At 43.3% G+C, this 14,543-nt stretch overlaps 1 protein-coding gene across 2 annotated transcripts in view; it reads right to left on the reverse strand.

The window, feature by feature from the left end:
* LOC126390141 (S-arrestin-like) overlaps positions 1-11,979 on the reverse strand; it is a 15,934-nt gene extending 3,955 nt beyond the window's left edge. The window contains exons 1-9 of one of the 2 annotated variants that reach the window (XM_050044301.1): positions 11,892-11,979; positions 11,728-11,788; positions 6,061-6,105; positions 4,250-4,449; positions 3,684-3,743; positions 3,524-3,591; positions 1,945-2,080; positions 1,702-1,786; positions 427-499 (exon numbers count right to left, since the gene is read on the reverse strand). In XM_050044301.1, the coding sequence (XP_049900258.1) occupies positions 427-499; positions 1,702-1,786; positions 1,945-2,080; positions 3,524-3,591; positions 3,684-3,743; positions 4,250-4,449; positions 6,061-6,105; positions 11,728-11,788; positions 11,892-11,939 (776 nt within the window). In that variant the 5' untranslated portion in view covers positions 11,940-11,979. Of the gene's footprint in view, positions 1-426; positions 500-1,701; positions 1,787-1,944; positions 2,081-3,523; positions 3,592-3,683; positions 3,744-4,249; positions 4,450-5,398; positions 5,559-6,060; positions 6,106-11,727; positions 11,789-11,891 lie in introns of those variants that run through there. The other variant, XM_050044300.1, reaches the window with a different exon arrangement.
* Positions 11,980-14,543: the final 2,564 nt, after the last annotated feature.

Raw genomic sequence — 14,543 nt, forward strand, 5'->3', positions numbered from 1 at the left:
GAGGAGAGGGATGAGGTGTGTGAGGTTGAGCCACTTGTCAGTTGTCAAAAGACAAGATGTGATTGGTTTGTTTGGATTTACACCTGCCCCAACAGTCCTACGCTGTAAACACAGCCAGCATGGTGAGGAGGGGGCTTGTCAACTCGCGTCGCGTGTGTCTGTGTAGCAGCCTGAATGAATACTCCATGAAGTATCCCATGACATGGTTTCATCAATGTTATCATAGCTTTTTGGTACACAGCAGCTACCGTAGTTGCAATACGCGTTTGAAACAGTGAGGCGCTAGAGTGCGCTATGTGTGTGAATGCAATATATGATTTCAGCGTTAGATGGGAGACATTCCTGCACACTGAGGTTTTAAACCTTCTTCAGACAGGATGTCAAAATAAAAGCCTGACAGGAAGTACCTGTGTGTGTTGGACTCACCTGGTCTCTTCTTTGGCCACTGATTTGACGTACTTGTCGTTGGAGTAAAGAACAACGTTGGTCACCTGTTCGACTAAACAGGAAATGACACATTATTAATCTGATCATCTCTACCTGAACAGAGGAAGAAGAAAGTTACTTTCATAAATCAACAGGTGTGTTGACTCAAACGGCGCTGTGATTGGCTGGAACATAAAACGACCAGAGAGAAAAGACATAATCTGCTCCGCCCCCAGAGCGACACGTCCACGACTCCAAATCCAGGAGACTGTGGACTCAGGTATGTTAGAGTGACAGGTGTGTAAGAGACAACAGGTGTGTTAGAGACAACAGGTATGAGGTCACCCGATGGACACAGGTGCGTTAGAGACAACAGGTGTGTTAGAAGCAACAGGTATGAGGTCACCTGATGGACACAGGTGTGTTAGAGACACAGGTGTGTTAGAAACAACAGGTATGAGATCACCTGATGGACACAGGTGTGTTAGAGATGACACTTGTGTTAGAGACAACAGGTATGAGGTCACCTGATGGACACAGGTGTGTTAGAGACACAGGTGTGTTAGAAACAACAGGTATGAGGTCACCCGATGGACACAGGTGTGTTAGAGACGACAGGTATGAGGTCACCTGATGGACACAGGTGTGTTAGAGACACAGGTGCGTTAGAGACAACAGGTATGAGATCACCTGATGGACACAGGTGTGTTAGAGACAACAGGTATGAGGTCACTTGATGGACACAGGTGTGTTAGAGACAACAGGTATGAGATCACCTGATGGACACAGGTGTGTTAGAGACAACAGGTATGAGGTCACTTGATGGACACAGGTGTGTTAGAGACAACAGGTATGAGGTCACTTGATGGACACAGGTGTGTTAGAGACAACAGGTATGAGGTCACCTGATGGACACAGGTGTGTTAGAGACACAGGTGTGTTAGAGACAACAGGTATGAGGTCACCTGATGGACACAGGTGTGTTAGAGACACAGGTGTGTTAGAGACAACAGGTATGAGGTCACCTGATGGACACAGGTGCGTTAGAGACAACAGGTATGAGGTCACTTGATGGACACAGGTGTGTTAGAGACGACAGGTATGAGGTCACCTGATGGACACAGGTGCGTTAGAGACAACAGGTATGAGGTCACCTGATGGACACAGATGTGTTAGAGATGACAGGTGCGTTAGAGACAACAGGTATGAGGTCACCTGATGGACACAGGTGTGTTAGAGACACAGGTGTGTTAGAGACAACAGGTATGAGGTCACCTGACACGCTGATGTCTTTGATGTTCCTGCTGGACGAGTTGTTGATTTCTGCGTTGACTCTGACGGGTTCACCATGGTAGAACGTCTGTGGACAGACAGGTGGAGGGACAGGTAAGAGACAGATGGACAGATATAGAGGCAGGTGGGAGATAGACAGACGGATGGACGGACGGATGGATGGACGGACGGACGGACGGACGGAAGGATGGACAGACAGACAGACAGACAGACAGACAGACAGACCTCTTTGGGCATGCTCAGTTTGACATGCAGCGGTTTCTCAGACATCAGGAACTCGAAGGTTGTCTCTGCTGTGGGGATGACTTTACTGTCCTCTGGACTGTACTGGATCTTACGGATGGTGAGACGAACTGAACTCCTGTAAACACAATGTCAGGTTATCTCATTGATGATGATGATGAGGATGATGATCATCATCCTCATCATCTTTACGTACTAAAGTTTGTTTTGGAGTTCCACAGGGTTCTGAGCTCGGACCGGCTCTGTTCACTTTATATCTGCTTCCCTAACGCCTGGTTCACACTACACATCAGGTGACTATGGAGTCACAAAACCGTTCCGTGACTTGGCCGACAGAAATGACAGACTACATATTGGGCCACACCAATCATCACCGGTCGTCTTTCACGACGTGTGTGATGTCATCAGATTATTCATGTCCTATTATTATTATTATTATTATTATTATTATTATTATTATTATCTCAGTCTCTGTGTCTGTTCATGTTCCAGCTGAACTGTTACTGTGGTAACATAAAAACTGTCACCAGGTGGGCGGAGCTACATCTGAAGTACCAAATGAAAACTATGACAGTCACTGAATCCTCCACAGGAAGTTCCTGCAAATGTTTCACAATAAAAGCCTTTTTAGAAAATGACTGAAATGATAAGGGGCTTTTAATTTGAAACAGAAACAGGAAGTGTTGAGTGTGAGAATGAAAAATGTGGTGTGTTTGAGATGCAGCTGGTAGCTTCTGCAGCTGTGCTGAGTAAAGGCCCAGACACCATCTGTGAGTTTGATTCCTTTATATCCTCCATTATGAAGAAAGAACATTCTTTGCTAGCTTGATGCTAATGGCAGTACTCAACGGGTTGATAAAGTGCCTCTGCTGTTTCCTTTTACTCTGTGTGCTAACGTCCCTACAGGAAATATCTAAAAGGCTGGGCTGTTGTTGTCCTACAGATCCTATTGGTCAAACTGACGGCTGTGACGGGAGAAGTCGTGGAAGACAAAAAGGAAATCAAACATGCTAGACTTTCTGTCAGAACGTTGTGAGGCGTCCCAGACATGGCGTCGGTTGTCGTCTACTATGACACACTACACCAGATGAAACCATGGATTATCGCACAATACACTCACGATCACGATTCACGATCCGAGCAGCACCGTACCATGCTGCGTCGGGTTGTAACCAGGCTGATATCATGTAGTGTGAACCAGGCATTAGTTAACATCATTAGAAACCACTCTGTAAGCTTCCACTGTTACAAAGATGATACATATTTATATCTATTGATCAGAAGGAACTGATCAATAACTAAACTTCACATGTCTCAGGCTGTGTTCACACCTATCCTGTTTGGTTTGGTTCAGTCAAACTCAGGTTGGATTGTGCAGGTGTGAACACACCAGAATGAGACTCGGTCCAGAGGACGGGATCATAACCAGTCTCTAAAGACTGGATCCAGAGGACTGGATCATAACCAGTCTCTAAAGACTGGATCCACAGGACTGGATCCTGGATCCAGGACTCTGTGGATCGTGTTCTAACAGGAACATGGAGAACGTTCTGCGACTCACTGTTTGTCGATCTTCTCGTCCTGGGTCTCACCACAGAAAGCTTTCACCTCAAACTCCACCGCACATTTCTGTCAGAGACACAAAGACACCGTCAAACATCTGCCCTCTGATGTCCTCGTGGTATTTTAAAGACATGAAGGTGACGTGATGACATCATTACCTTTCCCACGTCAGATGGTCCGGGCTGCAGAGCGACGGAACACGGCAAGTTGTCTGGAAACTAAACAAAGACACTGAATCATCAGGACAGGACAGGAGGACAGACCCACCTGGAGACAATCACTACACTGTCTTCAGACAAAACACATCCTAATGTCCTCAAACTAGTCAATAAATAAGTCCCACTGTCCTCAAACGAGTACATCCTAATTAACAGCGTCTTGTCCCTGTTGATAAATCGGTCTCATGTGTCGTCATATCAAACTACAAACACTATGAATCATGAATAAAGTTTCAACTGGCAGCCATCTTGTTTTTACATGGATTAGTGTGTTGTGGTCTGACTACCACTAAATGGGACAGAAAGTGTCCACGAGGGAGGACAACAGGTCTGAGTGAAGCAGGGTGAAGTATAAGGAGTGGCAGACACAAAATGTGACGTCCTCCTCTGAGGACACAGGGACTCAGGATGTCCTCCTGAACACCTTGCCCTGAAGGTTTCCTGTCCAACCAGCTCTAAGACACCACTGCAGACCCATGATGTGTCTTGATGTCTCAGTGTCTCACCTCGAAGAAGAAGGGGAAGGCGTTGTCCCCCAGCTTCCGCAGCAGCTTCTGCTGGATCTTGGTGTGAGTCAGCTTGTCTTTGTCCTGCAGCTCGGGGTAAATCTGCCGCGTTACCACAAACAGGTCCCTCCTGAAGGCCACGCCCATCACATCCATGTCTTGACGGCCATAACGAAACGTACAGGACAGCATCACGAACACTAAGGACACAAACAGATGTCACGTTAACAGTAAAGACATTTTACAGGGATACGTCTTCATGTTCAGCTTTAGTTTATTCAGAGGTGAAAAAGTTATTTGAGTCCGATCAGAAACACAACGATGTAAAAATGTTCTGGTACCATAAGATCTAAACTGTGATGACGTGGGAATAACCTGCTGGATCCAGAAAATCTGAGACTGTGTGTATGTTTTCAGTTCTTTAATGACGTTGTTAGGACTCGGTAAACCACAGATGATTCGTCATGTGTTGAGATCTAGACTGGACATGGGGAGGTTTGTCTGGGTCTTTCCGTCTGAAATGGTGGCTGACGCCGCATCTTCTCTGTTCCTCAAACAAATGACAGAGTTCGGCCCCTGTCCCAGTTTTCAAACTTGATTGGGCACTACTGTCACAGTGACATGTGACCCTGTAATGTCATGAACCTGGAACCAATGCTCCTTCCAGCCTTCCTCTGCCTGCTAACAAAAGCAACACACCACAAAGAGACTCTTCCTTTCATCCATTGAAGGATTGGTAATGTAACAACTGGGCATAGCTTCATCACAGCTGTGCAGGCTGAGCAAGACTTCAACTCTGTCGATTGTGATTTAATGCTGTTATTGAGCCATTGTTGTGATTATTGCAGTTAGGTCATGGGTTTGTTGTGATTTAATTTGATTTGATTTGATTTGATTTGAAAATCTTTAATGTCCCCAAAGGACAATTTGGTTTGCAACAGAAGTTAAAACATGCATATCTCACATGACAACAACACCATAAATCTTACATAACAATATAAAACAATACAGATAAACACCCAGTAATCACAGTTTCACAGCTATATAGTTCCCAACAAGCTGGCCTACAGCTTACTTACAAAGCTACTGGCAGATGGAACAAAGGATGTAAGGTACCTGCTTGATTTGGCCCTACAGGGGAAAGTATACCTTCTCTTAGATGGAAGAAGCTGAAACTCTGCATGAAGAGGATGGAGAGGGTTCACCAGAATGACCTTTGCCCTCTGAGTGGCTCTAGCTTGATACACACATTCAAGATCATTCAGGCTAATGTTAGTTTGCTAATGCTGTTCTCAGACAGAGTCTTGCATGTAACTAAACTTCCACTGCACTAATCAGACTCTTTGCAACGCATATCACATACTTCCTCCTGTCCTCACAGGTCTAACTGTTACCAACATATTCATCATTTTCCTGTCCAATAAAAACTGCTCTGTGTCGTAACAGGAAGTGAAGCTACAGTTTTATTTGATGACCTCCTCCCATTTTTACTTCCTCTTTTGGCTGTGGACTTTTTCCCAGGACAGGAAGCCATGTTGAGGACAGTCTCTGGATTTTGTCTTCTCTGTCATCAGTCATCAGAGTTCATGTTGTGTTTTCAGCTGACTGACTTCATTCATTAGACATTTTCACATATGGATATGTTTCTGTCCATCAGGGACAGAGACACTGTCTCACTGAGCATGTTCATGATACAGACCTCTGACTGGGTCTGATTCTGGTTGGAGAACTCTGAGTGTTTAAATACAGTCCAGCATGAACGCAGAGTATCAATCTGACAGTCACCTGTCGCTGGTTTGACCTTTACCTACCTTTCTTTCCTTTGAGCTGCACCGGGTCGATCACAATAACTCCATCTGAAACACACAGGGGAAGCTGTTAGCCTAGCTTAGCATAAATGCTGAAATCGGGGGAAACTCTTAGCCTAGCTTAGCACAAAGACTGGAGGCAGGGGGAAACTGTTAGCCTAACTTAGCATAAAGACTGGAGGCAGGGGGAAATTGTTAGCCTAGCTTAGCACAAAGACTGGAGACACAGGGAAATTGTTAGCCTAACTTAGCATAAAGACTGGAGACACGGGGAAATTGTTAGCCTAGCTTAGCACAAAGACTGCAGACACAGGGAAATTGTTAGGCTAGCTTAGCACAAAGACTGGAGGCAGGGAGAAACTGTTAGCTTAGCTTAGCACAAAGACTGGAGGCAGGGGGAAACTGTTAGTCTTCCGGGGCGCTGCTCTGCTGGCGGCCTGGGCCGTAGTGCTGTGGCTGCATATTGTCCTTTTTGCATTTATTTATGTTTCTACGTTATTTCTGTTTTACACCACGCTGGGAGACAATGTGGCCGTTGCCTAGCAGCTGGATCTTCAACCAGACAGTTGGGCAGCTTGTCACCACAGCGACTGCACGACCGGTCGCGACCCACCTAACAAAGCTCCTGGTCCGCGGTGGTGGAGGTGGGGCGTTCGAGGAGTATACAGTGTCCAGTGGGTGGGTGCCGAGGGCAATAGCCCAGCAGCTGGACACCGCAGCGACAGCTCTAAGGTCGGTAACGACACAGCCATGATGACGCTCCTGACCCTGCTGATCCTTCTCCTGATGGTGGGTGAACTTTTGGGGGTGATCTTTTCCCATCATCCCCACAGGTGGAATGTCACCTTGTGTACTCTAGGGAGGCGCTGCTTGCTCTGTGGGACAAAAGCAAAGCACCCCTGGACCACCTGCCAGAGTACATTAAAGCGAAGCCAGCGGCGAAATCACAGCGGAGAAAGAGGGTCAGGAGAGGGGGCGTCAGACAGCGGCTCCACAGATGCGATAACAGACCACCGCTGCCCTCAATTATATTAAGCAACGTAAGGTCGCTGCGCTGTAAAATGGACGAGCTCCGGGTAAACAGAAGATTTTGCCATCAACAAAGAGAATCGAGCATTATCGCACTGACAGAGACATGGCTCCGTCAGGACACCCCGGTGGAGCTGGAGGGCTTCTTCTGCGTCTGTGCGGACAGAAATGATTCATCAGGGAAATCAAGAGGTGGGGGGTTAATTGTCTATGTAAGTAATAACTGGTGCAAGCAATATAGAGTAAAGCACTATTCGGACGGGATTAGTTTTACATGGGCACGTGGGGTAATGTCACTTTACCACAGGACGTCAGTAATATTAATGGCCGATTCGCACGGGATAAGAAATATCAGTAAAACTACCACAAGTGGGAGGGGTAAATCCATTCACGCACCGCCGTCCCCTCCTGCCGTCATGTGCGTATGATAGAACTGTCAAAAGCACCATGAAATTGAGTTCGAATATTTTCAAATTAATTTAGTAGAGTTCGAATAATATTAGAATTTGTTATTATTATTATGTATTTATTTATTTTACAAAAAAACCCACAAAAAATAAGATGCTTATTGCTGGCGCAGTATGAACGTGACACTCGGATGAAAACACCCGTTCTGACCTCACTGAAGTGCCAGGTATGATCAACTTCTGTCTCGCTATCTGAGCAATTTTTGGATACTTCAGTGCGTAGTTTTCCACCACAAGAGTGGATCCTGGTCGGCTCATAGTGGTGTCTCATTCTGGTAACGTTTCATCTCTTCTTCAGAAAGGGTAGGCAGGGAGGCAGCAGGTGCAACACTCTCTCTGTATGTCTCCCCGAACAGGTCACACATCGTGGACAGCGCAGTGGGTGGTGTTGGCGCAGCGGGCTCCTCCGTCGGCGCCTCTCCCTCCCGCTGCGTCCGTCTCTGGCCCGGCTTGTACGCGAGCCATCTCCGCCTGAACGGGATTTGCCGTGATATACAACATTATTGATAGTATTAATTAATTATTAATGATATTCGAATTATCAAATTTAGGTTCGAACTTATAAAAAAATAAATAGGCTATATTCGAATATATTTCTGACTTTGATTTTTTTTTTTGACAGCCCTAACACACATGTTTACTGCTGGTCTATTCGCACGGGATTAGTATTGCTTGAGGTAATTGTCCGGGACCCTTTTACAGAAGGTAAAAGTCGCGGTAATGATTACTGACATGGCACATTCGGACGGGACTAAAATCTCTGGTAATTATTACTTTGCCCCTCGTCCCTATGTAAAACTAATCCTGTCCAAATAGGGCTTAAGACAGAGTCCGTGCAGTCCTGATCTGGAGCTTCTATGTGTATCTATGCGTCCCTTTTACCTCCCTAGAGCTGCTAATCTTATAGCCGAATGTGTTCACTCCCAACTCCAGCGTTCTCCGGGGGCCCCGGTTTTTGTACTCGGGGATATGAACCATTGTAAACTGAAGCCAGCACTACCGGGGTTTCAACAATACGTAAAGGGTGTCAGCAGAAACTCAAAAACACTGGATAAATGCTTTGGTCACATAGTTAATGCCTTCAGGTCATTTACCCTTCCTCCCATCGCTAACTCAGATCACTCAATGGTGCATCTTATGCCCACTTATAAATCAGTGCTGAAGTCAACCAAGCCCTGACGTGATGCTGACGTGGACTGAGGACAGCATTGGAACACTGAGGAGCTGCTTCCTCAGCACTGACTGGAGCATGTTTCATAGTTTAGAGCTTGATGAGCTTCATTGCTCTGACACTGAACAAAGCTTTGGAGCCATGGATAACAGGAGGTTATGGGACTGCATGAACATAACTAATATGACCCCATGTAAGAAACAGCGAGTAACCTTAGATGATACAGGCAGGGCAAATGAACTAAATGACTTCTTCCACAGGTTTGATGATCAGGACTTCTCCTTGAAGGGGAGGGAGATTTCAGACACTATGAATCCTACGGGCAAATGTGACCTCTTAATTTCACCTCAGCAGGTGCAGAATGTCTTTAGCAAAGCTTGCAAAAGAAAATCAACAGGTCCCGACAGCCTGCCTGCCTTTTTGTTAAAAAGTTGTGCTGTGGAATTATCTGCTGCCTGATGTCCCATTTTACAACGGTCACTCAACAGTCACACACAACCTGTGGCTGCCGGATGTCTTAAATTACTCACTGTTGTTTGTTGTTGTTATCATTGTTTATGCTTTGTATTGGCTGGCACTTTTTTCTTGATCGCTCCTTGAGAGATTGCACTTTACCAGACACTGTGTGTCTTACTGTCACTCTGTGCACTTTACTGGTCATTGTGCCCAGAACTCGTATCAGAGACAATGATGGACGGATTAATGGAGACAATGATGGATGGATTAATGGAGACAATGATGGACTGATTTATGTAGACAATGATGGACGGATTAATGGAGACAATGATGGACAGATTAATGTAGACAATGACGGACGGATTAAGGGAGACAATGATGGACAGATTAATGGAGACAATGATGGACGGATTAATGTAGACAATGATGGATTGATTTATGTAGACAATGATGGACGGATTAATGTAGACAATGATGGACGGATTAATGGAGACAATGATGGACAGATTAATGTAGACAATGATCGATGGATTTATGTAGACAATGATGGATGGATTAATGGAGACAATGATGGACAGATTAATGTAGACAATGATGGACGGATTAATGGAGACAATGATGGATGGATTAATGGAGACAATGACGGATGGATTAATGGAGACAATGATGGATGGATTAATGGAGACAATGATGGACAGATTAATATAGACAATGATGGACGGATTAATGGAGACAATGATGGACGGATTAATGTAGACAATGATGGATGGATTTATGTAGACAATGATGGATGGATTAATGGAGACAATGATGGACAGATTAATGTAGACAATGATGGACGGATTAATGGAGACAATGATGGATGGATTTAGGTAGACAATGATAGATGGATTAATGGAGACAATGATGGACGGATTAATGGAGACAATGATGGACAGATTAATGTAGACAATGATGGACGGATTAATGGAGACAATGATGGACGGATTAATGGAGACAATGATGGACGGATTAATGTAGACAATGCTCGATGGATTTATGGAGACAATGATGGACGGATTAATGGAGACAATGATGGACGGATTAATGTAGACAATGATGAATGGATTAATGGAGACAATGATGGACGGATTAATGTAGACAATGCTCGATGGATTTATGTAGACAATGATGGACGGATTAATGTAGACAATGATGGATGGATGTATGTAGACAATGATGGACGGATTAATGGAGACAATGATGGACGGATTTATGTAGACAATGATGGACGGATTAATGTAGACAATGATGGACAGATTAATGGAGACAATGATGGACAGATTAATGTAGACAATGATGGACAGATTAATGGAGACAATGATGGACAGATTAATGTAGACAATGATGAATGGATTAATGGAGACAATGATGGACGGATTAATGTAGACAATGCTCGATGGATTTATGTAGACAATGATGGACAGATTAATGTAGACAATGATGGATGGATTTATGTAGACAATGATGGATGGATTTATGTAGACAATGATGGATGGATGTATGTAGACAATGATGGAAGGATTAATATAGACAATGAGCGATGGATTTATGTAGACAATGATGGACGGATTAATATAGACAATGATGGACGGATTAATATAGACAATGATGGATGGATTAATGGAGACAATGATGGATGGATTAATGGAGACAATGATGGACGGATTAATATAGACAATGAGCGATGGATTTATGTAGACAATGATGGATGGATTAATGGAGACAATGATGGACGGATTAATATAGACAATGATGGATGGATTAATGGAGACAATGATGGATGGATTAATGGAGACAATGATGGACAGATTAATGTAGACAATGACGGATGGATTTATGTAGACAATGATGGACGGATTAATGGAGACAATGATCGATGGATTTATGTAGACAATGATGGACGGATTTATGTAGACAATGATGGACGGATTAATGTAGACAATGATCGATGGATTTATGTAGACAATGATGGACAGATTAATGTAGACAATGATGGACGGATTAATATAGACAATGATGGACGAATTAATATAGACAATGATCGATGGATTTATGTAGACAATGATGGACGGATTAATGGAGACAATGATCGATGGATTTATGTAGACAATGATGGACGGATTAATATAGACAATGATGGATGGATTAATGTAGACAATGATGGATGGATTAATGGAGACAATGATGGACGGATTAATGGAGACAATGATGGACGGATTAATGGAAACAATGATGGACGGATTAATGGAGACAATAATGGACGGATTAATTTAGACAATAATGGACGGATTAATGGAGACAATGATGGACGGATTAATGGAGACAATGATGGATGGATTAATGGAGACAATGATGGACAGATTAATGGAGACAATGATGGACGGATTAATGTAGATAATGATTGACCGATTAATGGAGACAATGGTGGACGGATGATGGACAATAAGACAGTGAGACATAAACCTGATGTCTGTCTTTGGAAGACATATTTTAGGTTGTACTCACCGACTGGATCCACAAAATCACAGTGATCCACAAAGTCTCTCTTGCCCATGTAGACGGACACCTGGAGGACAGAGCATCCACACGACGTTCAAATTGAGACAGTAACACAGGACAGAGCTGACAACCTCAGGTCTCTACAGAACAATTGTTGGTGCAAAACTTACCGACTTGTCCCGAGACACTTTCTTAAAGACGACGTGTTTAGGACTCATGTTGACGGACAGACAGACGTCTCAACCTGCAGGACAGGACTCACACATGAAAAATCTTCAATCTCCTGAGACCAAAATTTCCAAGTGTCCCCAGATGAGACAATAAGTTCCCAATGTCCTTAAATGAGACGATAATAAAGTCCCAATGTCCTCAAACTAGACAAAAGTAAAGTCCCAAGTGTCCTCAAACGAGACGATAATAAAGTCCCAACGTCCCCCAATGAGACAATTATTAACTCCAACGTCCACAAACGAGACAATAACTAAGTCCCAACATCTTCAAACGAGACGATAATAAAGTCCAAACGTCCTCCAATGAGACAATAATTAAGTCCCAACGTCCTCAAACGAGACGATAATTAAGCCCCAAAGTCCTAAAAACGAGATGATAATAAAGTCCCAATGTCCTAAAACAAGACAAGAATTAAGTCACAATGTCCTCCAACGAGACAAGTCCTAATGCCGTCAAATAGACAATAAAATCCCAACGTCCTCAAACTAGACAAAAATAAAATCCCAATGTCTTCAAATGAGACGAGAATGAAGTCGCAACGTCCTCAAACAAGATGATAATAAAGTCCCAATGTCCTCAAACAAGACGATAATGAAGTCCTAACGTCCTCAAACCAGACAATGATAAAGTCCCAACATCCTCAAACCAGACGACAATAAAGTCCAAACGTCCTCAAACCAGACGACAATAAAGTCCCAATGTCCTCAAACCAGACGACAATAAAGTCCCAACATCCTCAAACCAGACGATAATAAAGTCCCCAAACCAGACGATAATGAAGTCCCAATGTCCTCAAACCAGACGACAATAAAGTCCCAGTGTCCTCAAACAAGACGACAATAAAGTCCCAATGTCCTTAAACCAGACGATAATAAAGTCCCAACGTCATCAAACCAGACGATAATAAAGTCCCCAAACCAGACGATAATAAAGTCCCAACATCCTCAAACCAGACGACAATAAAGTCCCAGTGTCCTCAAACCAGACGACAATAAAGTCCCAACGTCCTCAAACCAGACGATAATAAAGTCCCCAAACCAGACAATAATAAAGTCCCAACATCCTCAAACCAGACGACAATAAAGTCCCAGTGTCCTCAAACAAGACGACAATAAAGTCCCAACGTCCTCAAACCAGACGATAATAAAGTCCAAACGTCCTCAAACCAGACGACAATAAAGTCCAAACGTCCTCAAACCAGACGACAATAAAGTCCCAATGTCCTCAAACCAGACGATAATAAAGTCCCAACGTCCTCAAGCCAGACGATAATAAAGTCCCAATGTCCTCAAACCAGACGACAATAAAGTCCCAACGTCCTCAAAATGAGACGACAGTAAAGTCCCAGTGTCCTCAAACGAGACAATATTAAAGTCCAAATGTCCTCAAATGAGACGATAATTAATGTCAATGTCAATTTTATTTATATAGCACAATTTATTACAAGTAAACTCAAAGTGCTTTACATTAAAAAAAAACAAAATATTACACAACATTAAAATCCAGAAAAACATCAACACAATTATATAGAAGCCCCTGCACTGTCACATAGCCGCACATCAAATAAAGTCCCAACGTCCTCAAACCAGATGATTATAAGGTTCCAGTGTCCTCAACCGAGATGACAGTAAAGTCCCAACGTCCTCAAATGAGTACGTGCTAATTAACAGCGTCTTGTCCCTGTTGATAAATCAGTCTCATGTGTCTTCATATCAAAATGCAAACACTATGAATCATAAATAAAGATTCAACCATAAAATCTAATCAGGTTTTGGACCTCGTCAACGTCTGTCTCAGGATCAGCTGCAGACCGACTTGGCAGAGATGGCAGCCATCTTGTTTTTACATGGATTAGTGTATTGTGGTCTCACTGTCACTTTATGGGACAGAAAGTGTCCACGATGGAGGACAACAGGTCTGAGTGAAGCAGGGTGAAGTATAAGGAACATTAAACCCAGAATGCGACGTCCTCATCTGAGGACACAGGGTCTCAGTTTGAAATGACCTGATTATCGTGTGTTAAAAATCAGGTTTGATTTCATGTCTTGCTTTAATAATATTTTTCTGGTAGAATTAAAACTAATAAATTATTTTCACTTTCATTAACAAAGAAAACAAAAGAATCTGTTTTTCTGTTTCTGTCTAACAAACTGAAATAATATTTAAGAGTCAAACTGATTCACCAAGTAAAGAATTTAGAATAAAATCAATAAAATTTTCAAATCATAAATTCACATTTTTTCTGTCTGATAACATTAATAACGATGATCATAAAAATAATTATCAGTTAAAAAAATAATTAATAATAAAGGCATAAAGCAGAGACTGACCTGGGAGTAGAGATGTGAGTGTGTCGACAGCAGCAGCAGGTTTCAAACAGCTGATCAGCTCAATTTATAATTCTCACACACACACACACACACACACACACACACACACACACACACACACACACACACACACACACACACGCCGGGTCAGCAGGCCGATTATTATGGACAGAACACACACACCCATAATCTTCCACACAACAACACACAACAAACACACCTGTAACACAGACCGTGGAACTGGGGGGGCCAGGGGGGCCA

Source organism: Epinephelus moara, chromosome 5 (genome assembly GCF_006386435.1).
Source record: "Epinephelus moara isolate mb chromosome 5, YSFRI_EMoa_1.0, whole genome shotgun sequence".
Classification (NCBI taxonomy): Eukaryota; Metazoa; Chordata; class Actinopteri; order Perciformes; family Serranidae; genus Epinephelus; species Epinephelus moara.